Genomic DNA, 26,822 nt, shown 5'->3' on the forward strand with positions numbered 1-26,822 from the left:
CCTTTCTTTCATTTAATATTAAAAAATGGTGCAGGCAGCCCCTCCATTTTCCCTGAATGTCATCTTTTGGCTGATGGCAGGAGCCAACCACTATTTGCATACTGATACTCCCATAATTACAGCTGAGTCCCTTAAACATAGTCTCCAAGTTACGATTTGTTTGCAATATAATATAGCAGAGTTACCAACTTTATAAGCAATGCTATGTGTCATTTGCTTTAGGCTACAGTATCACATCATCTTGTAAGCATCAAATAAATACAATTAAATATGACAGGTCTTTAAACTGGGCTTGAAGGGTGATGGGCATTAGCAGACGGTGGACGTGGCCGACTTCTTTCAGGCATCTGCTTCATGTAAGGCTGCCCCAGGCGTGAGTTAGCTCTGGAAACCTCTCTGTCAGCATGTTAGTTCACCAATCTTGTATCCCCAAAATTTTCGTCCTTAAAGTCATTTCAGTTATGAGATTCCATGGCTCACATGCATAACACCAGATAGGAATTTTATTCTCCCTTTTTTTTTTTTTTTTTTATCTGTACAGATACATTTCTGATATTCCATCCACTGAATTATTTTCCACCATATTGACTCAATAGTTACAGAATATTGCCAGACCATTCCTCTTCCTCATAATCCCCTTCAGGTTCTAAGTGAGAAGGAAGTCTCATTCCCTAAAGATTTTTTATATCAAGGGGACAGCAATGCAAAGCAATCCCTTTCTGAGGCTTTTGCTCTTACAAAGATACAACACACCACAGTACCAAAGCACACACGTCCCCACCTCGTTACATCAGATTTTAATATGGCAATAAATGCCTTGAAAAATACACATTTGAAACTTAAAAGTGTATTGAAAGCCATTCTTCTCCAGGCAATTACCAATTACCCCTAGGGGTGGTAGCTGTAAAATCACTTGATCAGACAAAAGTCTTGGTCTTTTCAAAAATTAAAGTTAAGTCAGGGGCAGTTGATTCTGCTTTCTTTACTGTTCCCATCAGAGAGAAGTATGGAATTTCTTAATTGGGACCATTTGTGGGAAGACATTGAGAAAGCTCCTTTGAGGCACTCTTTTTTTCTGCCTGGCCAACTGCTCTAGAAAGAAGAAAAGTTGAGGTGGGTGGAGACAGTGGTCTGGGCCCACCACCCTCCGGGTTGAACAGCCTGTCGCGCTATTTCCAAAGAGAACTCACCAGGAAAGGAGATGACCCCAGAACGCCGGGAGATGGATAGAATAGGGTAGGCTTTAGGTGCAGCATGTGGCCACCCATCCTGGGGCCCCCAGAGAGGAAGAGGGGCTTCTGTTGAGACAAAGGCCACATGCCTTAGGAAATATCCCCCCAGAAAGAACCTGAAGGTCCAGGGTTCTTGCAGATCCAATGTAGTCCTTGCAGAAGGGAAGGTGGATGGTGACATCTGCTGGGGTCATGTGGGGGTTGTCCAGTCAGCGTTCTTGGGGGCCTTGCATGTGTGCACATCCAGGGCCTCCAGGCAGTCCTGACAGCGCACGGCGCAGCACCAGTGGAACTTACACCCACACTTGGTCATCCGGGTGACATGGGAGGTGTCGTAGCCTCTCCCACAGCACATGACTTCGCAGCTGTCCATGCCCCGGGAAGTCAGGTTGCACACACGGCCTGCTGTACCCAGGGAGCCTGGAAGACAAGCCAGGGAGTGTTACTGAAAAGGTCTGGGTGGACTCCAATATGCCTCCGGAGGAGGAGTCATGAGGTCCATCCGCTAGGACAGAGCCCTGGCCCGCTCTCCCTACAGCCTGGGGCTGTTATACCCATTCTGTGGGCCCATGCCACATGTGCCAGTCCCATTATGCCAGCTGCAGGAGTACAGTGGTGCTGAGAGGGCCGAGTCCCGAAAAGGTGAACATGAAACTTTGGATTTCCTTGGACACCCTGAATCCAGCTCTCCCACTTCTGAGTTGGATAAACTTTGCAGATTATCCTTACCCAGGCTTGAATTTAAGGATCCTTGATCAAGCAGAGCCAGATCAAAATAAAAGAAGGATCTATCCTGGCTCCCTCTCCCTACATCAAACCACATTAAGGAAGCAGTGACCAAGGTTAGCTCTCTTGAAATTTGTCAGGGCATGGAGCCCTCAAAGGGAGGCAGTGTTATCTCCCTAGACCTGATTACACTGGCTTATTAGAAACAGAATAGAACTCCGGTTCTGAAGGGGAGAAATGAGCATCATTTCTGTGAGACCCCGAGGAGGGAGAAAGGCCTCACCAGGTTTATCATATTAACTGTCTCTCCTGCTGTAGTCTGGCAGGACATATAGATGTGTGTGAGGTCCTGGGTGAAGCCAGGATTCCAGGCCTTCAATAAACAAAACTGGCATAGAAAATCTGCTAGGAATTACCAATGGAACATTGTCTTAGTTAATCATGGTGATGTTGGCTAAATGGCAATCCATATTTAGGTATTTGTTTATGAAAAATAATTTTAAAGCTAGAAAGCCTATTCATTTACTCTACTCTTGGGGACGCACTCAGAATTCTTTTATAAGCACATTATCAGTCAACAGAACGAAGCGTAGTAGACATTTTGGGAGAGTGCTGGGCTTACCATGATCCTTTCTACTTCCTCCCCCACAGAGATGGGCACCTGGCAGCCATGTTGTATAACATCACCCTGCTCACTGGTGACCAATAATTGGACCAGGGGCAATCACCTGACTTGTGCTGGGCCAATCAGGTAAATTCCCTGAAGATTTGTGATTTTGACAGAGATGGTCACTATTGCCACTTAAAAACTCAGTTGCTGTTGGCAGCTGTACACCATGGTGAGGTCTGTGGACTTGAGGAGGTCCACAGAAAAATAGAAATGAAGCAAATGTACAGTGACAGTGAAGACAAGACATGGGAAGAAATGCTGCCCAGATCCTGAACTATTTTCTAGTTCTGCTTCCATTTCTCCCTGAGGCCTGGCTGCATTCTAATGCTTGAGTTCCTAGAGACTCTGTATCCTTAAAAGAAGCTTCCCCTTGTGGCTTAAACTGTCCCAGTTACTATTGCTTGCTATCAACATTCCTACCTAATTGATAAACCTAGAGAAGCTAAACTCTTATTTAAAAAAACAAAACAAAACAATTTATATCAGGGTGAAAAAGACAGTGACTTAATCCATTTTGAGTTTCTCCATCATTTAACTAGGAATCTCTTCCTTTTGATATCTCTGACAATGCCTCGTGACTGGCTCTCTGTTTATCACAGTCCACTCTGTGTTGGAATTATCTACAGAAATGTCATGTTGCCCTCCCTGTTCAGGATGACCAGGGAAGCAGCAAGGTTCAAGCAGGGCATGGGGTCAAGAAGAGGAGAGGGTGGGGCAGCGCTTGGTCAGAATGATTGGCAGCGGAGAGCAGGAAGACTGGCCGGGGAACTTCATGAGGACAGGAAGGATGGCAAAAGGCCGGGGTCAGGGTGGAGGGTGGGTCAGCCAGGGATGGCTCCGAGCTTGCATCGTGCTGAAGAAGCATGGGGTTAGAAGAGGCAGCAGCTCAGCTTGGATTCCAGGCAGCCATCAGGACAGTCCTCAAAATGTACTGATTATGCAGAAAGGACTCACTGCCAAATGCTGCCTCTTCACAGCACACCCATTATTTCATTCAGTAAACATTTAGTGAACACAAACATGTGTAAGACACTGTGCCAGCTGCTTGGGGTTTGGGGGACCAGGGAGAATAAAATAAATAGGACCAAGTTCCTATTCTCAGTGAACCCGCTATAAGGCGCAGAGATAAATATGTAAAGAGAAACTTCCACTACTTTGGGTTGTCTGATTTGCTAAGGACCTACTGTAACCCACAGTACAGTCATGTGCAAAGCACCACAGCACACAGAGCTCAAAGACGGTCAAATGAGGTTATTTAGAGCTTGAACAATCAGGGTTCAAATCCTAGATTTGCCATGTATCAACTGGGTGGCCTTGGGCAAGTTACTTCAACTTGTTAAGCTTCAGTTTCCTCCTGTGCAAAACTGGAATAAAAATAGTTATTTCATCATAGAGCTTTTGGTGAGAACATAATGAGATAATGCATGAAAGCACCTGGCATAAAATAAGTGCTCAATAAATGTTAACTATACATGTCTTCATCTAGCAAGTGTTTCTTGAGTGACTACTATGTGCTAGGCACAGTTCTGGGAACATGGGATATATCAGAGAACAAAACGAAGATCCTGCCCTGAGAAGTTTATGCTCTAAGAGCATGAGCCAAACATATTACAATAGTGATATTTCTTGGTATTAACAGTAGCAAATAGAAGCCATCAACTACACAGTTTTACAGAGGAGGTAGCATTAGAGATAGGTGTAAAGGATGACTAGAAGATTTGCAGGTAAAGAATGGGGTACACAGCATCCAAGAGAGAATCTTCCGGCAGAAATTCTGAGGGCAAGTTCACAAAAGACTGCTGATTCAGGGAGGGTATTAGAGACAATGAGCATAGAAAGGGAGGCTGGAGCAACAGGTTAAATTTTTGTTGTTGTTGTTGTTGTTGTTGTCTGAGACAGGGTCTCACTCTGTCACCCAGGCTTGAGGGCAGTGGCACAAACATGGCTCACTGGAGCCTCGACCTCCTGGGCTCAAGGGATTCTCCCACCTGAGCCTCTCAAGTAGCTGGGACTACAGGCACACACCACCACGTCCGGCTAATTTTCATATCTTCTATGGAGACAGGGTCTTGCCATGTTGCCCAGGTTAGTCTCAAACTCCTGGGCTCAAGTGATCCTCCTGCTTCGACCCCCACCAAAGTGCTGGGATTACAGGCATGAGTCACACGCCTGGCCTAAAGGGTCTTTATGCATGCCACAGTTTGATTTTTATTACAAGGTGGGTGGTGGACCTGTCCAGACCTTTAATTCTGAAAACTGTGTTGCAGAGATAAGTCTGGAAGAGCAGCTTAGGGCAGGGAGGAGGGCTGTTGGAATAGTCCAAGCAAGAGATATTGAGTGAAGAAACAAGCAGGACAAATACATGATTGGCTGAAGAGGGTGAACCACTAGAACTTGATGACTCATCGAATTAAGGAGTAGAGGGAGTGTCAAGTAGGAAAATACTAAAAAAAAAAGTTAATTTGGCTGCATACCAAGGAAGTAACTGGTGCCCTTGATGAGAGTAGTTTCAGTGGATGATATACATGAGTGTGGTGGAGGAGAGGACATGGGGACAGTGAGTGTAGGTAAAGTTTTCAAGGGGCTTGGTGATGAAGAGGACAAAAGAGAGTAGGGCCGAGAGTGGTAATGAGAGCAGAGGTGGGACTTTAAGATTGTTTTAGGCCATTACAGTTTTTGGTGGTATGTTTTGCAGCAGTAGATAACTGCACAAGGTTTTCATTTCAGATTAGGTTTCCATGTACATAAAGTACAGAAATGGGAAAAACTAGTCATTGCTATTAAAGTCAGGGAGGTGATTTCCCTTGGGGAATAGAGAAAAAGAGCGTGAGACATGCCTCTGGAATACTGGGCCTCTTCAGGTTCTTGATCTGGGCACAGGTCATGTGGGTGTGTCCATTTGTGAGAATTCATTGTGCTGTACACATGGAATGTGGGCACTTTTCTGCATTTCATATTTCAATAATAAGAAGAAGGTGGTAGAGTAAGAAGAGAAGGGGAGGGAGGAGAAGGAAGAAGGGGAAGAAGATGAAGGGAAAGAGGAAGAGGAGGAGGAAGACAAAGAGGAGGAGGAAGAGAAGAGGAAGAGGAGAAAGAGGAGGGGGAGGGGGAGAAAGAAGACAAAGGAAGAAGAGGAGGAGGAAGCAAGGGTGGCATGTGCCAAGGCCAGGAAAGGAGCAAAGCTCTGCAAAAGAGAGTGTTCCCTATGGCTGGTATACAGTACTCAAAGGGGAGAGTGTCAGGAGATGAGGCTGGAGTGGTGAGGGGAAGCTGCATTCGGAATGGTCAAGGGGTTTAAAATTGAACTGGAGGGCAACAGAATGCTATCAGGGGCTTTCATGCAAAAAGGCAACATGATCTGATTTGTGTTTCAGAAGGATGTCCAAGGGTGTGGGGCTGGAAGGAAGTGGAGGGGGCTGGAGTGAGGGCAAGGAGACAAGTTAGAGACCAGTACAGACTCTGTGCAGGACATGAATAGCCTGGATTAAGACAGTGGTAGTGGGAATTGGAGTGGTTACTAGAGTCAAGAGAAGGGGAGGAGGCAGGACCTGTGGGACATGGTGACTGAGTGGAGGCTGGGAGAGGATGAAAAAAGTTAAGAGGGTTTCTCAGGTTCTGGCCTGAGTGACTGTTGGTGCTGTTAATTCCCTGACATGGGGACACTTGGTTAGGGGCCAGCCTAAAGAAAAGATAATGAGTTCAGTTTTCAACAGGTTGAGTTTGCTGTGACTGTGGGTCATTCAGGTAGAAACGTTTGCTGAAAATACTCTCTGGGACTCGAGAGAGGTGGGCATGAAGACTCGGGTATAGAAATCTTTCGTGCAGTGGTGGTAACTGAAGCTACGGGCGTGAATGAGACCCCAAGTGGGTGTGAAAAGTACTCTCACTTGGCATCCCAGAAGTGACCCTTAAGTTTTACTTTTTTGTTATTGTTCATATGCCCTGAGCAGCAGTAAACATTCTTCCCTTCTATTGATCTGTATTTATCACAATGGGAATACAGTGCCGTGCATTAGAATTCTTTATCTGCCATAGGGCTTTGGGCTTAAGGGAGCCAGGATAAGGAGGTGAAGTGTCTCGTTCCTGACTCAGACTGTCGATCTTTCACTGAAATCTAACTTGGTGGTCTTTCTTTCCTGAGTGGCTTACAGCCTGATGAGGTTTGAGCTTGTGGTCTGACTCAGCCTTCTGTAATGGTCATGGTGTCTTTTGTCCCCCAGATGCAGAACACTGAACCAGACTGTCTGAACAGAAGGATCGCTCAGTGTAGTGACCTCAACACCATCCGAACTCAGAGACAGGAGCAGACAAAGCTATGGCCATTGACAAAAGCTTAACTCAGAAGTGGTTTCAGTAAAGGAAACAAAGACTTTGGCAATGAGACGTCTCAGTAGTTCAATGCTCAGCTCTAAAATGCTGGAAAACACAATCTGAACATGCCGCTCTCTACCAGCTGCCCAAACAGGGCATAATGAAGGCCCAGAAGACAGAAAATGAGAGAGGGTTTTTGAGGATTGACAGCCACTGATGAGAGAACAGCAGTGAGGTCGCAGCCTGGGACTGTGACGGGCCCCCCGAGGTATCAGGGGCACCAGAGAATGGGCCAACTGGGCGGGGAAGGGTGGTCCCTGCAGCTGGAAGGGAGGATGAGGCTGCCTCGTGATGGATGACAAATTGGCCCTGTTTGGGGGTTTGGATCTAATTAGATCTAATGACAGGTTGTAGGGCAGAAGGGCAGTTTTGACACTTGCTGTCATTTTAGCAGAACATAGAACCATTTCATCAAAACCCTGAAAAGAGCATTTCCAGAGTGCAGAATCTATACAAAATCGCTGGCATTACTTTCCCTTAGTGAATTACAATAAAGACTCATTATTATCAATAGCAGTAGGGCCATACTGTTCCACTGGTCTTTTCAAAACAGAAAGCATCACCATTATGTTTCTAATAAAATATAAGAACCAAGAGTATATGTTTATGTGTGTGTGTGTGTGTGAATGAAAAGGAGCCACTGACTTTTACCATCTGCCTATTTGTTTAGTTCTAAATCTTTGGGACACATACTTTTAGATCTTTTTTCTCAAATAATTTACAAACTTGTTAACTGAGTCACTCACCCTTGCTTGGGCCACAACAGGAACCACCAGGGAAACAAACCCGGCTACATCTATCAGCCTTAATCCCATAAGGGTGAGTTTTCACATTTTCCAAGCTGAATGGAGTGAAAAACGTCCTTTCTTGTTTTTTTGTTGTAGTTGTTGTTGTTTCTTTCTCATTCCTCCTTTTTCCTTTCCCTCTATCTTCTTTTCACTCTTTTCTTTCTGTTCACAACTGGAACCAATATTTATGGAGCACTTATGTGAGCTAGCCCCATGCTTAGCATTTTACCTGCCTTACCTAATTTAATTCTCATAAGCTTCTAAGGAAGGTACTATTATTATCACCATTTTGGAAATGAGGAAATGGAGATTCAGGAAGATTAAGTAACTTGCCCAAGATCACACAGGCAGCTGGTGGCAAGGACAGGATTTGCAAGCAGGCTCGCCTCTCTAGAGCTGAAGCTCTTGACAGTTGTGACATTCTGCCCCTTTGCCGAGTGCCTCGTCCTCGTGCCTGGCCAGGCACCAGAAAGCAGCCTGCTTTATAATATTATGTGACCGGTGCGGCAGCGTCTTTCCCGCACTCTCTTCTTTTATCAAATGAGTAACTTGCAAAGGTCCTGACATGTAACTTTTTGGGGAGAGGGCCTTTTTCTCCAGCTCATGATATGCTGTAGACAATTAAAACACACAAAGTTATGTAAGAAACTGAAACAAAGACTGGGATAGCATGGTGTTAGTTGCTCATGCTGCATTTTTCCTATATTGATATTCCTAATGGATTCCTATAACCTTTTAGAGAAATGAGAATAATTTGTTTGCAATGCCAGCATGCACGTCTCCAAAATATGCATGCCCTCAAGGTGATTTTAATGTCTGTCACGGATGTGGCCAAGGCTGAGGACACTGAGCCTTCTCTAGGCAGAACCTTCTGGTTTAGGGAAGCCAATAGCATCAATTTGTATCTCATCAAGACTATAACTGCTCAGATCATCTACCTAACTCTTCATACTTCATTTGAAGATTCTCTGAGCCATTTCCAACAAGCATCTTGATCTTTATAGGACAAATATTTGTACCACACTATATCTACAAAGCAAGTGTAGCTGGGTCTTAAAAATACTCCAAAAGAGACATTTTAAAAAGATTTTCAATTACTGGTCCTATCATTAGAGTCTCCAAAATTGATACTTTAAAAGGATAAACATATATCTGGGTGCTTCACATTTAACAAGTTTGTTCTACAAAATCATTCATATTGGTTTATAATGTTATTTCTTATTGCAGTTTGATTTACATAGTTCACCTAAGAGGAGAGTGACAAGTTGGAAATTCATTTCTCTGACTTCCTTTTGCTTTATATTTGTGAAGTGTCCCCAAGATGTGTGGCCTGCCTAAGTCCAGAGCCCAACCCCCAGACACAGAAGGTTGCAGACTCAAAACTTCCTGTCATCTTTATACCAAACAATTGTGAGATCATCGTCCTAAACGCAGTGTCTGTAAGATCCGGGCAGAGTTGCTAAGGTTTGGCAATGTCTGTGCTGTAGGGAAGGAGCTGCTCCCAGCCAGATGGACCTTTTGCTTGCCCATATGTGTTGTCCTCATCCCGACTCGCACAAGAGCTCACAAATGCATACGATTAAAAAAAGGACAAAGAATTGGAGTTTCTAAATCACATCGGTTTGGGACCATGTAACACTTTTGGTGGGTCAATGCCGAGGGAACTTTACAGAATTGAGAATCCCATCTCTAGAGCTATAAAATTAATAATGGAGTCAGGGTTCCCAGTGTAAAAACATTTCTGTCTCCACTAACATGCATCTTGCTGACAGCAGAGGAGGAACAGAGGGGCTTTTGCTAATAGTTCCCAGACCCATACCTCTGGGACCTGGAGGAAGGGCTCTCTCTCTCTCTCTCTGTGGCTGTCTGTCTGTCTCTCTCTCTCTCTCTCTCTCCCCCTCCCTTTCTCTCCCTACCCTCTCTCTGTCTCTCTCTATCTCTCCCTCTCCTCCTCATCTCCTTCTCCCCCCGACTCCTCTCTCTGGATAGGCCTGTGTCTGGAAATTCCTGCCACTCCAGGATGACAGAGGCCCATATGTTGACTATTAGGGCATAAAGCAAGATTCACTTAAGCCTGTCATCCAATAGGCTGTTTCTCCTCTGGTTGACTTACACGTTGTCATTAATGACACAGATTTATTGAGGGAACAAAAGTATGTTAAAGAGCAAATGTTAGAGACCGCACATTCATTCACTGGCCAGGCTCACCCCTTCCTCACATTTGGACTGCACAGCTTAAGCTACATAGGAAAGAAAATATCTTCACTTATCTCAGATGATTTTATTCAGTGTTTTCATAAGTTGGAAAGTTTGACTGGCACAGGAAAGCATGTCCCATTAAATTAGCAAATCTTATAATGGAATTAAAGTTGTTACGGTCAGACTCTGTGAGGCTTTCCATATCTGGCACTACACAGCCTACTCAAAGCTATTTCCCACAGTCCTCCACCTGTACCTGCTAACACGGGTGTCTCTTCACTGTCCTACTGAGGTGACTTTCTGATGTCACAGTCATGTAGACTGTTTCCTCATAAGAGTTACTTTCTGCCAGGCACGGTGGCTCACACCTGTAATCTCAGCATTTTGGGAGGCCAAGGCAGGTGGATCACAAGGCCACGAGATTGAGACAGTTTTGGCGAACATGGTGAAACCCTGTCCCTACTAAAAATACAAAAATTAGCTGGGCGTGGTGGCGTGCCTGTAGTCCCAGCTACTTGGGAGGCTGAGGCAGGAGAATCACTTGAACCCAGGAGGCAGAGGTTGCAGTGAGCCAAGGTCGTGCCACTGCTCTCCAGCCTGGGAAAGAGTGAGACTCTGTCTCAAAACAAAAACAAAACAAAAAGTTACTCTCATCTGCTGCATTGGCCTTTCCTATAACTCCTTGCATCAGAAGTGTTCCAATCTTTCCAGATTCAAGCCTACTTCAGCATTTTCTATACAGCACTTTCGGTCTGCAAGCCCAGTTAACCTCCTTCATTAGGCCTGTAATGCACGTCATGCCACAGGGCTCATGCACTGTTTGGAAATATTTGATCATTTTTCATGCCTCTTGTCTCCCCAAGGACAGGGGTTGGGTCTTATGCTTTCTTCTTATGCTTTCTTCTATATACTGTGTAGTGCTCAGCTGGTCAACACATATGTGCTGATTTATTAAATATCACATTAAAAATCGTGTATTAAAAATTTAGATCAAGGCCGAGTGTGGTGGTTCATGCTTATAATATCAATACTTTCGGAGGTCAAGGTGGGCAGATCACTTGAGGTCAGGAGTTCAAGACCAGCCTGGCCAACATGGTGAAACCCCATCTCTACTAAAAATACAAAAATTAGCTGGCTGTGGTGGTAGGCACCCGTAATCCCAGCTACTCGGGAGGCTGAGGCAGGAGAATCGTTTGAACCCAGAAGGCGGAGGCTGCAGTGAGCTGAGACTGGGCCATTGTACTCCAGCCTAGGTGACAGAGCAAGACTCCGTCTCGGGAAAAAAAAAATTAAGATCCGCCTTCCTTTTGCCTGATGAGGGCACATTTCTCCAGGGACTGGTCACCCAGTCTTCAGGCACCATGGTGGCAGGAGATCAGCTAAACCTTGGCTCTATTCAAATGATCTTGCTTGGTATATGGAAAACACATACCAAAAATGTGGCACATTTTTAAATGATAGAAATTAAAAATGACAAGAAAGTTGGTGGTATCAATTTAAGGGTCTGTTATTGCAAACTTAAACTTAATTAATAATTAATTCATTCACTTACTGTATCAAAGGAACCTTAGAAATTGCTAGACGGAACAACCATTTCTTAAGAGACCCAGAGACGTTAATTTGCCCGTTAGTCCTATTGGTAATCAGCAGAAATAGTCCTATGCAACAATCTGTAGCACCAAAGCCTCCTTATACATCACACAGGGCTCCTTCCCTAATAATATGAAATTCACATATCTTTAAAAAAGAGATTTACCAGTACAAAATAGGTGTCATGGAGAAAGCTTAAATGAAGTAAGCAAATTTGTTATTTTAAAGTATTTTAGCATCATCCTTTTGTTTGCAACACATTTAATTGGTAATTCAAAATGAGTACTTTCTATTTCCAAAATACAAAGATAAAAGGACATCTATTTGGTAAAGTATTTGTCAGTAGTTCAAACTAAGTCAAAGAATTAGAAATAAGAAAATAAGCATTTTTCTTTTCCTGAAAGAAAAGTGTCTTTTTTTTTTTTTTTAGAAAAAAATCCTTTTTTCAGTATTCACAATTCAATATGATTATCACTGTCAATTCAATTTAGGGCACATTTTAGTGTATCCTAAAAATATAGTAATTCTACTAAGTTTGTATTTTAAAAATAACACAGATTTATAGATTGTGCCTATAACATCAAAGAGCATTGGATGTGATAAGTATTTTTGCTAGGTTAGTACCAGAATTAGGAACTACCCAGGGAGGCCAGTGATAGTAGTGAGTGAAAAATGCCCCTCCAAGAGTAAAAGAACTGAATCTCTGCTGCCAGTTAAAAGCAAGAGATATAGTTTGCTGATGAATTTGTTCACTTGAGACTTTTTATCTCCAGGGAAATAGCCAGGCAAGCAACATCTGAAGCTCCTTAAATGCCTTATGAATGTGCCTGAATATGAGGAAAAACTCCACTGAACACTTAAGCTTAAATGGGAATTTTCATAGGCTGTGTATTAAAAGCTAATCAGTGCTGGGTGGAGACGTGCTTAGTAATTCCCTTCAAAGGAACCGAGTTATCTTTAAGCTATGAAGCAGCACTAACACACTTAAGAATGCAGCTAATCTAATGAAACTATTTTATGTTTTTTACAATTAGCCATTCAATTCACTTCAACACATGTTTGTGTACTAGGAGTTGGGGAATGAGTGAGCAAGGCAGATATAGTTCCTGCCATCACAGGATCTTCAGTGGACTCCAACGGTACAGGCAGGTCAAAAACACATGTTTATACAAGCGATACACACTGTGGCACGTGCTATGAATGAAAGAACGTAGCTCTGTTTGGACCTAGGGGTTGGTAGTGAGGATGGAGAAGCAGATAGGTCCTTGACACATTTAAGAGGTCCCAGTGGTACCCAGGATGATAGAGGTGACAAGGAAGGAGTGTAAGGAATGACTCGCAGATTTATGCTTGACCACAGAAGTGGGTGGCAGTACCATTTTCTGAGATGAGGAGGGCTGGGGGAAAACAAGTTTCAGGTGATAGGGCAAATAAGGAGTCCAGTTTTGAGCAGAAGCAGGTTGATATAATTGTATGAAATCTGGGTGAAGCTGTCAAGCAGGGAATTGGATACAGGATGATGGTACAGAAGGCAGACAAGGACAAAGACAGCATTTAAAACCATAGGAATGGAGAGACCAAACCAGGGAGAAAGTACAGAGAGAGAGCAGAGAGGGTTCAGAGAGCCTGGAAGATCTTCAAAATTTGGAGAAGGAGAAACTGGCAACTGAAATCAGAAAGGACCAGTTATTGGAGCAGGAGGAAAAGCAGGGGAGTGTGGTGTTATAGAGTCAAGAAATTAAAGTGTTTTGGGGAAGAGGGAAAGGTTAATTATACTATACGTCGCTAAAGAGTTTGAAAAGAGGGCTCAATGGATAGTAATTAATACTAATTCTACAGCATAATCAGTAACTACCCATGAAAATGGTGGCTTATAAGCCTCAGTGAAACATTTTTTTCTACAATTCTCTTCTGGTCTAGCTATCTTAGCACCTTTTAGATATCAATTCATGAATTTCTATAATTCTCAAAGCAGAAGGAGATGAATAACTCATTCTTTACCTTGTCAAAATTACATATGTAAGATAAGACCTTGTAACAGAACAATGCAACAAGGACTGAAACCTAAACACCACCACTTTACTGCCCCAGTGTGAGGGTTCTCCAGCACCTAGACTCTGTCCCAGTGCCTGGCTACTGCTTCAAGGACCGTGAAGTCAATGACGCCATAAGGGTAAGGACTGAGTCTGTTTTCCTCAACCCTGCATTTCCAGTGATTGTAAGAGTGTCTGGCACATAGGAGGATCTCAATGAATATTTGTGCCGGGAAGAAATGAGGGACTTAAGGTGTATCGGTTAGAACTTCACATATTAGCGTCTAAGTAAGATCCACCCATTGCTATTGGCTGACATATTTTTAATCATGTTTAATCATTAAAAACATGTTCCCTTGTTTTTAATCAGCTGGTGGGACACAATCCCGGCATTCGTCAGCTTCTGCAAAGCAGGCCACACCGCTGGGCATGAGAGAACACCAGTCTCTGAAAACCATGATTGGGATGGGGTACCCAAGGGTTCTGAGTTCTGTTTGTCAAACATGATTCGTGTGGGGGAAAAATATGATACCTCAGTGCTTACACCATTCACAGCCTGGAGTTGTCAACCGGGCTTTGGAGTTTTTTGCAGGCAACAAGTTAAACAACCACTGAGCTCTGTTTGTTTTTTGAACTTGACTGGAGAAGAGGTGGAGGGTGGCTTGTTTCTTGCAGTTAGAGAGGAGACCTCAGGGTGACCTCTGGCCCAGGTCAGGGTTTTTACATCATAACTAGTGAAAGTGGCCTGTGATTAGGTGCAGACGCATTCTCTAGAGAGGAGAGCAGCAGCATTCCTCAGTTAGAGATGAGCCTATCTCTACCTTAAGGGCTCCTTTGATTTACAGATGCCTGGAGCAGTGACCAGAGCAGATAACTATAGAACCACCAGGATACTCATCCCAGACAGTCCAGCTTCCAAGATCTAGCCTCCAGTTTGGCCTGCAAAATGTCACATGCACAACGTCACACGGTTGTATGTACTCTTCAGATCTGAGCTGCACGGGGGCAGTAATTATAGTTGAACCTTAGAGCACTCAGTTTCTGCAACTGAAGACTAGAGGAAAATGTCTTTTGCTGTTGTTCTTGCCATTATAATATCTTCCTTAATTGGTTTTTAAGCTTACTATTTCTTTTCTCTTTTTTTTTGAGACAGAGTTTCACTCTTGTTGCCCAGGCTAGAGTGCAGTCTGCCGAGTAGCTGGGATTACAGGCATGAGCCACCACGTCTGGCTAAGTTTTGTATTTTTAGTAGAGACAAGATTTCACCATGTTGGCCAGGCTAGTCTAGAACTCCTGACCTCAAGTGATCCACCTGCCTCAGGCTCCCAAAATGCTGTGATTACAGGCATGAGCCACCGCATCTGGCTGTTTCTGTCATTTCAACAACCATCTTACTTCGCTTCTCACTGCATCAGGCACGAAGCACACAGCCGCAGGTGCTGGCTTTCTGAAGGAAGTTATATCACTTATTTTCTCTATTAATTTATCTCTCTTCTGTCTGAGACAAATTTTAGCTTATCTGACTTTAAAAAATATGAAATTGGTTCTCAGTTGGTGTTGATTAACCAATGTATTGGATCAGATTTCCAGTAAGATTCCTAGATTACTTATAAATTATTTGAACTGTACTTAATGTTCTTTTTGGCTGAGCCTAAGAAAATGCCAAAGTGGTTGATGCAAACCTTGCAATATTTCTTTTGAATTCTGTTGACCATCAGATGATTATTTTATTAAAAATATGATTTAGGATATTTGATATTATGTAAGCACAAGTCCAGATAGTTAAAAATTTTTTTATTGTATATATTTGGAGTCCTATGCAATTAGCCGCATGTATGAGATGTATAAGATGCAAGTTTTATCTGAGAAAACCCGCTTCCACCCATATGGCTGCTGAGGGCCTTGCTCTTGGTTATGTAACCAATGGCCTTTTAAAGATGAGGCTTGGTCAGGCACGGTGGCTCACGCCTATAATCCCAGCACCTTGGGAGGCCGAGGTGGGAGGATCACTTGAGGCCAGGAGTTCAAAACCAGCCTGGGTAACATAGCGAGACCCCATCTCTAAAAAATAAAAAATAAAGTTGAGGTTTTATCCTGGCCATTTTCCACTAGAAACTTCTGTAGCATGTGCTCTAGCAAGTCAGTCATCCTGGAAAGAATGGAGTCATCCTGGAATGTCCTCCAACCTCTGGTTAGTAAAGGCAGGGGGTGTAACAGAGAATCTGAGACCTGTAAGAAGGGGGCTTTCTGCCTTTAACTCAGTGGGATCTGGGAGCCTCTCTCTTCTCAAAATGAAGGTGTTGGGTATCATCTTCTCAGTCTGCACTGAAGAGCCACAAGCATGCACACATTATTGAGTAAGCACACCACTGAGAACCCCAACCCCACCGTGCTAAAATCCTGTTGCATTAGGAAAGGCCTGTTTCCTGGTAAACAGAACTCTGGCATGTTCAAAATGGGCTAGCATCCTGGGATAGCCAGGCTCCAAAACAAGTCCAAAGTTTGCAGTCAAATTTAAGTCAAGTAATTAATACAGAATTTCTTGTTTTTCATTTTCTCTTTTAAAATCGGCATTAACCCTTCCTGACATTGCATCTCATACCGCTCACTCTGCTTTGTTGTGGTTATTTTGTTTGGTTTTGCTTCTTCCTTTGCTTTCCATCATTGCTTTTGTTTTAAGATCACGCACACTTAATAGTTTTCAACTTAGTGGGCACCTTCTACTTGCTGGCACTGGGGAAGCAATGGTGGTGAGAAGGTTGAACATCATTAGGGAATCAGTATTTGGAAGTGACTGGCTTTACTCCTGCTAGTCAGCAACTGCATCGTGTGCAAGGCAGCTTGTTGACTGAGGTGAACTGGCTTGTTTTATCAGTTAGGTTTGCGCAACTGATGCAGTCTACAGGTGTGGTCTACTTTTTTCCAAAGGAAGTGGCTCTTCAGCAACCTATTGAACCAGCATCTCAGGGAGCTGTTCCTGAAATTGTATACGTTTTTCTGTTTCTCATCATTTTAATTTTTTTTTTTTTTTATTGCTCTGTTGCCCAGACTGCAGTGGCATCATCGTGGCTCACTGCAGGCTCCGACTCCTGAGCTCAAGTGATCTTCCCACCTCAGCCTCCCAAGTGGCTGAGTCCACTGGCGCCGCTTTTCAAACTTAAACACCTCAAAGTTTGAAAAATCAGTGATTTAGTTAGCCTGTGATTCCTAATTTTCTCTAATTATTAGGCAAGAAGAAATTCAGGGAGACACACCTTTTTTTTTTTTTTTTTTTTTTTTTTTTTTTTTTTTTTTTTTTTTTTGAGTACCTGATTTCTTGCTAAGGAAAACTAGATAACTCTAAATAAACATCTCCCAAAAAACATCTCCCACCATGGCTTGCCCAGTATAAGAGAGTCATTCTTTCACTTTTAGGCCAGCATCCTCAGGAACCCTCTTTGACTGCAAATAAAATCATTTCACCCATCAAAGCTTTCACTGACAGCAGTTACCAAGTCAGCCTCTAGAGAAGTCCTGAAATAATGCTAACAGGCTAGTGAACTTTGATGAGAAAAATTGCAGAGTGGAGACCCCAGGTTATTCCTGGATGGGGACAGACTTAGCTGGAGAAGGATGCGGGAACATTTGTTGAGTTCCTGCTGCAAGTCAGGCCCTGCGCTACACACTTTATGTGTATATTCTCTGACTCTTCAAGGCAATTACCTCCATTTATAGAGAAGGAAAGTGACGTTCCAAAAAATTACTTAACTTGCCCAAGATGGCATGGCCTGCAAGTGAGAATAAAAAAAATAAAAACAACAACCCATACCTTTCTCACTGTGCCACTTACGTCCCAGTGTGTGCGTGTGTATGAGTGTGGCTGGGAGTAGGTCCTGTGTGATGAAGAGGCAGCATGAGGATGCGTGAACTTTATGGGGTGAGGTGCCCACAAAGAGGGGAGGTCAAAAGTAATCAGAATCAAGCTTCACCCACATTTCGGTTAGGTTGCCTTGAAGCGCTTTTCAATTACAAGCCCCTCAGATTTTCAAAAGTGTCAATTCAATGTCTTTGATTGCTCCTAAGAAATAGTTAGCTGGCTGGGTGCAGTGGCTCATGCCTGTAATCCCAGCACTTTGGGAGGCTGAGGAGGCTGGACCACCTGAGGTTGGGAGTTTGAGTCCAGCCTGACCAACACAGACAAACCCCATCTCTACTAAAAATACAAAATTAGCCATGTGTGGTGGCGCATGCTCATAATCCCAGCTACTCAAGAGGCTGAGTCAGGAGAATTGCTTGAACATGGGAGGTAGAGATTGCAGTGAGCCAAGATCATGCCACTGCACTCCAGCTGTGGTGACAGAGCAAGACTCTGTCAAAAAAAAAAAAAAAAAAGTAAAGAAAAGAAAAAGAAAAAAAGAAAGAAAGAAAAGACAGCCAGGGCTGGGTGCGGTGGCTCATGCCTGTAATCCCAGCACTTTGGGAGGCTGAGGCGGGTGGATTACCTGAGGTCAGGAGTTCGAGACCAGCCTGGCCAACGTGGTGAAACCCCATCTCTACTAAAAATACAAAAATTAGCCGGGCGTGGTGGCACACACCTGTAATCCCAGCTACTCGGGAGGCTGAGGCAGGAGAATTGCTTGAGCCCGGGAAGTGGAGGTTGCGGTGAGCCGAGGTCGTGCCACTGCATTCCAGCCTGGCCAACAGAGTGAGACTCTGTCTCAAAAAAATAAATAAATAAAAAATTAAAATAAATAAAGAAAGAAAAGAAAAGAAAAGAAAAGAGCCAGGCTCAGGTTTAAGTCCCTGCTCTGCCTCTTACCAACCACAAGTGGTTGGGGAAAATCTTTACCCTCTCAGAGCTTCAGTTTCCTCCCATAAAATGAGATAATAACACACTCACCTTATAGACTCTCTGTGAGAATCAACGAGAGAATGCAGTTGCAGCCCTGGCATGTGATGGGTACTATAAGATATATCTGCTATTTCAGGATTAAGAAACAGAATTTCTTTCTAATAGAGTTGAAAAAGCAGAGTACCCAAGAATAACTTAGTAACTTGAAGAGGCAGCAGGGATTAGATTCAGAATCACCTCTGTGGGGTTAAAAAAAAATATGGTCTATATTTCGTTGACAATAAATGTCATACCTGTTATACCTAAGGCAGTACATATTCCTCAGGTACACCAGCTGGCTTCCCTGTGCAAACTGCTTCAATCCAAAGAACCAGAAAAGACATGCTGGGGAAGAGGGTCCTCTTATATTTGAAATAAGGTTTTTGCTCCCCAAGGCCTTTTCACATATGTGTCCTTGGAGGCAGGCAGGGGTAAGTGTGTAATGACAGGGTCAAAGCACAGGCCAAGGGATCAGACATCCACCCTCTCCTACCAGTGAGATCGTGAGCGGGTCATTCACTTTTCTTATCTGTACAGTGGAGAAGATGATATCTAGGGTTGCTTATCTGACTTAAAAAGTAAGATGTGAATGTGGTTCTTGGTTGGTGTTCATCATCCAGGAGCCACCTCTTATTCATTTTTCTTTTTTTTTTTTTTTTTGGTTAGTAACAAGTTTCAATGCATTGTTGTCATAGGGCTGCTGTAAGGATCCTACTGTAAGGATACAATAAGACCATGTGTGCAAGAATCTCAGCTCAGTACCCAGCGCACAGGAGTCAATGCATAGGACTTAAATGATCAAGACAGCAGCATCTCCATGCTCAGTGTGAGGAGGCTGAGGTTAAACAGCTAGTGACCGGTAGAGGGGGGTCAGACCCCTGGGACGATCCTGTATCCAAGCATAGGTTTCATGGTGATTTCATTATAACTTTGACCTGACAGGTAGGATGACTTGTTAGAGGTCCCAAAGTGTGTCAGGAATGCAGTGGGGAACAGCATCTGGTCCTCTGCTCAGTTGTCATTAATCCCTGGGCTGCGTGTAGCAACCTGCTCAAATGCTGCAGAGAACTAGCTCATCAAGCCATGAAGGCAATTCAACCACTCAGGGAAAAAAAGGCTTTGGCCTCCTTGTGACATTCCCTGGTAACCTTGCCTCTTGGTTAATCTAACTGACAGCTGGCTGCCATCTACACCATTTTATTGGTGCCTCTGCAATTATTTTGAAATTAAAAAAAAAAAAACTCAGACTCGAAGTTAGAGGATTTTTTTTTTTTTTTTCTGATAATGAATTCCTTTGCTTTCTACCAAGTCTTAGAAATTGACTTGGGCTGTGGACTCCCATCACCTCCTATGAACTTAGATTTGTACTCATTCTTATTTTGGACTAGAATCTTTACAAAGAATGAGCTAAACCTGGAGCTCAGAATTGATCAGGAGGAGTGAGAGGTAGAGCATAAGCATGTGTAAACCAGATAGGTGGGATGGCTGCGGTGTTGAGGCTGACAGAGCTGTTCTTTGAGGGATGGAGAAGGTACCGTCTGGAAGGGAATGGTGTGGCTTTCATAAATGAAGGGCCTCTGACACAGCCTTTATTATACACTGCCCACCTATAGCCAAGAGAGTGGGGATAAATTCTTGCTTTTTATCTTTGGCGATTTCTAAGCATATTGAAAAGAGCAGGGAAGGGGAAGTAGGGCAGATTTCAGAAGAGTCTAAATTTAAAGCCCTGGGACCATTTTCCGTAGTCACAGAGGTGGGATTAATGTATCCTGCTCTCAGCTTCAGGATCACATGAAAGATGCTGGGCTGCTCTCCCTAGTGTACATCGTCCACTAACTAGAAATCTGCCCAAGCTGAGGAATTTTGCTAATCTGCGTATCTTGACTTTTTGCCCCAGACATTGTGCAGTTTCAATTTCTCCAGAATCTGTGCACTGTCAACCCATTTCTCCAGTTGCATAGGAGAGCTCTCTGTGCAGTTTCTTTTCTTTTCTTTTTTCTTTTTTTGAGATGGAGTTCACTCTGTCACCCAGGCTAGAGTGCAGTGGTGTGATCTCGGCTCACTGCAACTTCTGTCTCCTGGACTCAAGCGATCCTCCCACCTCAGCCTCCTGAGTAGCTGGGACCACAGATGCGCACCATCATGCCCAGCTAATTTTTTGCATTTTTGGTAGATTCAGGGTTTCACCACGTTGCCCAGGCTTTTCTCGAACTCCTGAGCTCAAGCAGTCTGCCCACCTCGGCCTCCCAAAGTGCCGGGATTACAGGTGTGAGCCACTGCGCCCGGCCCTGTGCAGTTTCAATAAGAATGGTGAGGATTGTGAGCTTCGAACCCAAAGACAGCAGGCTGAAAATACAGAACCTCATTTAAATTGTGGATTATCAATTGTTGAAAGAATTAGGTGCTATGAAGAAAGTCTTTTGAGCTTACCTGCCTCTCGGTCCCTGATACAGTAGTCTGGAGAATTCTCAAAATACACGAGGTCATTTTTTGTTGGCTTCTTAAACCTCTCGTTAGCCACAGTGAAACCTGTACCATCCTGGTTCATGACCACCTGGATGGCCCCATTGTACTTCCTCCAGAGATAATCGCCCGTTTTCCTGAAGTCGGCCATGGCCAGCCAGCATGTCCTGAGAGTACACGAGCCGCTCACCCCATGGCATTTGCACTCTTGTTTCAAGAACCGCTTTACAGCCTGCCAAAAAAGATAGGGGCAAGTTCAGTGAGGTGGCTTCGAGCAGGTGACACATGCTACAACTACTCTCCTTGCCTCCCAGTAATCCAGAAGTGACTCTCAGGATGCTGGATCCCGGGGCGAGTGACTGGGAGATGTTGAAGCATTGCTTGTCGCTTGTTAGCCACATTAGCCACCTGCCCTGACTGCAGCAGGCAGGACAGTGGGTAGAGAGGTGAAGGATAGCGCCTAACTGTGTACCCCACTGGCTAACAGTATAACAGAAACCTCACTATTTAACAGGGCATGTGGCCAGTTTGAAGAGTGAGGGACTGAATTATTTTCTAAATAAATAGAGCTTTATTATAGGAAACATGTATACTATCCAATTAATGCTGTCCAGTTTAAAATAAAATAATATAAAAATGTATGCTATTATGCAAATTAGATTAACAAAATAACTGCTAAGTCCGAATCCTTCAATAAACCAATCATAGTAATTGGTACTACAGCAATCCTGTGCTACTGTATTTATTTTGCCGATGATCGAGAAGCAAGGCTGAGAGAGGTAGAAGCATTCGCCCAAAGTTACACAGCCAGGAAAAGACAGAGCCAGGCTGTCCTGCAAAGTCAGTCAGTGACCCTGAGGCTGACAGTAACTTGGGGAGATTCAGCTTAGATGACAGGGGTGGGTTTGCTCTGATCCTTCTTAGAGAGGAAGCAAAGAAACTGGGACAGGCTCATCTCGGCTGGCTCCCAATACGGAGACCCCTTTTCTGTGGGTGCAAGGCCTGTGGAGAGGAGAGGGGACGGGTGGGCCTGAAACTTCCAGGGAAGCTTCTGCTTTGTTTTCATGAGCCAGCGGAACAGCACTTTCCCCAAAGCAATTTGTGAGCGTTATCCTGCCCTGGCCCATTTTCTCCTTTGCTCACCCAAGTGAAGAGATTATTAGTGCTCATGGTCCTCACAACAACTTTGATCTAATGCTCTTCCCATGTTACAGATGAGGAACCAGGGATGGGGAAGGCAGGTGACTTGCCCAAGCTCCGTAATAGGAATTCACTCCCACTCTCCCCAGGCTGGGCCTTGGCACTAGGTGTTTTTCCCACCTTACCCCCACCTCCATTGTGGATGGTGCACATTTGAAATCTGTCCCCCTCAACACGAGCCAGCCCTGGAGGGCAAGGATGGAGAAGCGAGCAGGAAGCACGTGCTTAGCTTGACTCTCCCAGTTACAGGGAGCCGGGCATCTTTAAAGGATGTCTTAGAATGAACTTCCTCTTTGGAATTACACTGCCCCATGTGCCCCACCCCCATCTTTATATTATGAGGGTTTGGTAGGAGGCTCACAGGATGGCCTGGATGGCAGGCCTCTGCCACAGACACAACCCTGGGAGTGCCATCTTGGCCCTACCACTCTGCGCCACGTGGCTGTCACCTGTCCTGGAGCTGTCCCTCCTAAGATCTTGGAGCATGCCACACAAAACTCACTCCACACCACGTACTTGGGAATTAAATGTGAATGCTCATTCTTCCAAGTTTATTCTTTCTAAATCTAGATTATTTAATCATAAGTAATACTCCTAGATTTAACAATGACAGGAACTATTACTGCTTCTCCTCTACTTTCTTTTTTTCTGTTTTGAGACAGAATCTCACCCTGCTGCCCAGGCTGGAGTGCAGTGGTGTGACTGTAGCTCACCGCAGCCTTGAACTCCTGGGCTCAAGCAATCCTCCTGCCTCAGCCTCCTGCATAGCTAGGACTACAGGTGCATGCCACCATGCCCAGCTCATTTTAAAAGTTTTGTAGAGATGGGGGTCTCACCATGTTGCTGGGGCTGGTCCGTAAGTCTTGAGTTCAAGCAATCTTCGCATCTCAGCCTCCCAAAATGGTGGGATTATAGGTGTGAGCCAATGCATCTGGTCAGCCCTCCCTTTCTAATATTGAATTTCCAGATCATAAACTTCAAAGCTGATATTTTTATACAATTAATTGAAGAATTTGCATATTAATTGAAAATTGGATCTTAAAAATAACGTTATAAATCCTTAAAAAAACATGTGGTGGTGACGGACAGGATCATCTGTGCAACCTTCTCCCTTCCTTGCTAACAGTTTTCGTTCAGGTGTTGGGCAGCCTTGTGTTCCAAAGGACTCCTGACCCCAGAGTAATCTAAATCGCTGATAGTAATTTCACTGTCTTGCCACTAATTTTTTTCCAGCTTGGACCATGTGCTGGTTCAGTTTGGGCCAATCCTGTGATAGGAGAAATCTCTTAGGAGTCTTGTAAAAAAATGTTTCTTCACTCTTTATTTTTCATTTATTTATTTTGTTTTTGAGACTGTGTCTTGCTCTGTCGCCAGGCAACTCACTACCGCCTTCGCCTCCCTGGTTCAAGTGATTCTCCTGCCTCAGCCTCCTGAGTAGCTGGGACTACAGGCATGGGTCACCACGACCAGCTAATTTTTGTATTTTTAGTAGAGACGGGGTTTTACCATGTTGGCCAGGATGATCTAGATCTCTTAACCTTGTGATCTGCCTGCCTCGGCCTCCCAAAGTGCTGGGATTACAGGCGTGAGCCACTGCACCCGGCCATGTTTCTTCACTCTTTAAAAGAGACACATGAGGTTGGGGCACGGTGGCTTATGCCTGTAATCCCAGCACTTTGGGAGGCTGAGGCAGGAGGATCACTTGATCCCTGGAGTTCAAGAACAGCCTGGGCAACATAGTGAGACCCCGTTTCTACAAAATAAACTAGCCAGAGGTGGTGGCACGTGCCTATGGTCTCAGCTACTCGGGAGGCTGAGGTGGGAGGATCGCTTGAGTCTGGTGTCCAAGGCTGCAGTGAGCTATGATTACATCACTGTACTCCAGCCTGGGTGACAGAGTGAGACCTTGTCTCAAAAATAACATAATAAAATAAAAGAGGCACATAAGGAGAAATACCTTGTCTCTGTCTCTAGATGCTGGTTTCCGTAGCAGCCTCTCTGCAACCTGAGGGCAGCAATGCCGACAGGCAGCAAGCTGCAGGCACACTTGACGGATGTGAAGATCTGGGTTCTGGGGATGCCGCTGAGCTGCTCAATGAGCCCACTTTGGACCTGCCCTACCACCTGACTTTTTGTGATCCAAGTGAGTAAACTTTCCTCCTTTTTTTAGTGCCTTTGGGATCTGTTACTTGTAGCAGAAAGTATTTCAGCAGGTACCATGGTCACTTCTTGGTGGTGGATTAATGACAGGCTTTATCTGACAATGAACCTGGGAGGAAATTGAGACAGCATCTCTAGTATTGGGCTTGCTCACGTCTCCAGCATCCACTGTTAACGCACAGTGCGTTCAGTGGTCAATCGCCGTTTGGGGCTACCTTCATCTCTTCTACGTACTGGGTTTGCCGACTTGAAATTCAAACCCTTAACCTTGAAGTGGACAAAAGCGTACTCAATCGGAGAGGCAGAAGGAAGGGGATGTAAGCCAAGGCAGCCTGTTTTCAAGAGTAACTGAGATAAGAGTAAGGATATGGGGGCAAGAAACTCACAATGAGGATTCCTAGTTTAGAACAACTCCAGTATTCAAATGTTATAACATGGTAACAGTAACAACCACGTATTGAGTGAGTGCTTCACTGTGTGCCAGGCTCCACACCAGGTGGTTTACACACATTATCTAATTATCACCATCAGGCAAAGTAAGTTATCATTCCCATTCTATGGTTATGAAAACCAGGGCTCTGTAAGGAAAGGAAAATCCCTAGTCACCCAGCTATTTAGAGGTAGAACAAAGATGTGAATCTCAGATCTGTGCTATTTCTAAAAACACACTTAAAATTCTACTATAAATCACACTGTGATTTTGAATTATGATTTGCATTGTGATTTTGAATTATGCATTCTATTTCCCTCCATCCTTTTTTTTTTTTTTTTTTTTTTTTGACAGTCTCGCGCTTGTCACCCAGGCTGGAGTGCAATGGTGCGATCTCAGCTCACTGCAACCTCCGCCTCCTGGGTTCAAGCGATTCTCCTGCCTTAGCCTCCCGAGTAGCTGGGATTACAGGTGCATGCCACCATGCCTCGCTATTTTTTGTATTTTTAGTAGACATGGGGTTTCTCCATGTTGGTCAGGCTGGTCCTCAGGTGGTCCATCCGCCTCGGACTCCCAAAGTGCTAGGATTACAGGCGTGAGCCACTGTGCCCGGCCCCCTCCGTTCTTTCGAATAATCAAGAATTGACATAAAATATTACATACCTTTTGTAATGGGGCAGAGGAGGAAGAATAGGTAGAGAGAGAAATAATGGGGGATTACATTGCATCTTCCAAATTAATCATTAAAAATTTATTAGACAATTCACAGAAGAAATACAAAGTACTAACAAAAGGACAAAAAGGTGTTTGAGTTCATTAGTAATTGGAGAAATGCAAACTGAAATAATACACTTTTTTGCCTATCAAAAATAGTAAAAATGTCAATCGTTTTTAAAATTTTAAGAATAAAAAAATAGTAAAATAGTAAAAAGACTGATAATGTTTGATGTTAGAGTCCAGGGGAAGAGATGCTTTAACAAACCATTGGTGGGGGAGTACAGTGATCCATCATTTAAACGAGGAGTGTTTTTGCAATACCTACAAAAATGTTAAATGTACGTATCCTTGACCTTTTGATTCCACTCTGGAAACATCTGCACAAACTTGGAAGGATACACGCCCACATGGATCTTCATGCAGCTATTGCATAATTAGTAACAGCAAAATATGAGGAAAAACCCAAATGACATCAGTAGGAAAATGGCTAAGCAAATTATGGTATATGCTTAATAATGGAATATTATGTGGTCTCTTAACAATGAAGTAGGTCAGTCTTACAGGCAGGCAAGAAAGTCAAGTGATATGAGCAAAATGCAGAACAATATATGTGGTATGATCCACTTTTTAAAGGCCTGCATATGTGTGTATACTGGCAGAAAAAGGGGAAAAGATGTTCTTTTACAATCTGGCTACAGTTTGAGGGATTTCATGGTCTCGAAAGAGGGGGGAAACAAAAAGGGTGAAGCTACTCCACATAGTAAAATAATAGGAATTTGAGGCTTTCTCCCTGGCAACTGGAGAGGGCAGGCCAGTGGGTGTCACTCCTGGCTACATATTAAAATCGCCTGGAGATCATTTCCAGCCTCTCCTGAGACTGCGTAAATCAGAGCCTAGGGTGGTTGTGAGGCCTGGGCCTTGAAGGTACTTGTGGTTCCTCAGGTGATTGATTCTAATATGCAGTCAGGATTCAGAATCATCCAGACCCAGGGATGCAGAAGAGAAGGTGAGAAACCCCTGCACCGTGGCGGGAGTCTGGGGCCTATGGAGGGTTACAGAGGTGAAGAATTCCTGCGGCAGAAGCCGACATTACATTTCTAATAATGGGGAAATCGTTATTCAATTAGAAATTGTTTCCCACCCTATGCCTCCAAAACATCGCAATCTCCAGGAAAATGTGCCACCAGTGACAATCTCTGCTAGTGCTGCTTTGGAGGGAATGAAAGATGGGTGGTGGCCAGCGTCCAACCCAAGTACCAATGGATCAATGGATTAGTGGGCCACACCAGAGCAACAGGCTATAGTGGTGGGATACTCCCCCTGGGGTTTTTGGAGGCACTGGGCAAGGAGCTTGGTTGGGGTGGGGGGCCAGT

At 44.1% G+C, this 26,822-nt stretch overlaps 1 protein-coding gene across 2 annotated transcripts in view; it reads right to left on the reverse strand.

Annotated features, from left to right (window-relative positions):
* Nucleotides 1–784: 784 nt before the first annotated feature.
* The window catches only part of WNT2 (Wnt family member 2), a 45,774-nt gene continuing 19,736 nt past the window's right edge, over nt 785–26,822 (reverse strand). For both annotated transcript variants that reach the window (XM_074035860.1, XM_005550596.5), the window contains exons 4-5: nt 20,910–21,174; nt 785–1,652 (exon numbers count right to left, since the gene is read on the reverse strand). In XM_074035860.1, the coding sequence (XP_073891961.1) occupies nt 1,423–1,652; nt 20,910–21,174 (495 nt within the window). In that variant the 3' untranslated portion in view covers nt 785–1,422. The remainder of the gene's footprint in view (nt 1,653–20,909; nt 21,175–26,822) is intronic.

Source organism: Macaca fascicularis, chromosome 3 (assembly GCF_037993035.2).
Source record: "Macaca fascicularis isolate 582-1 chromosome 3, T2T-MFA8v1.1".
Classification (NCBI taxonomy): Eukaryota; Metazoa; Chordata; class Mammalia; order Primates; family Cercopithecidae; genus Macaca; species Macaca fascicularis.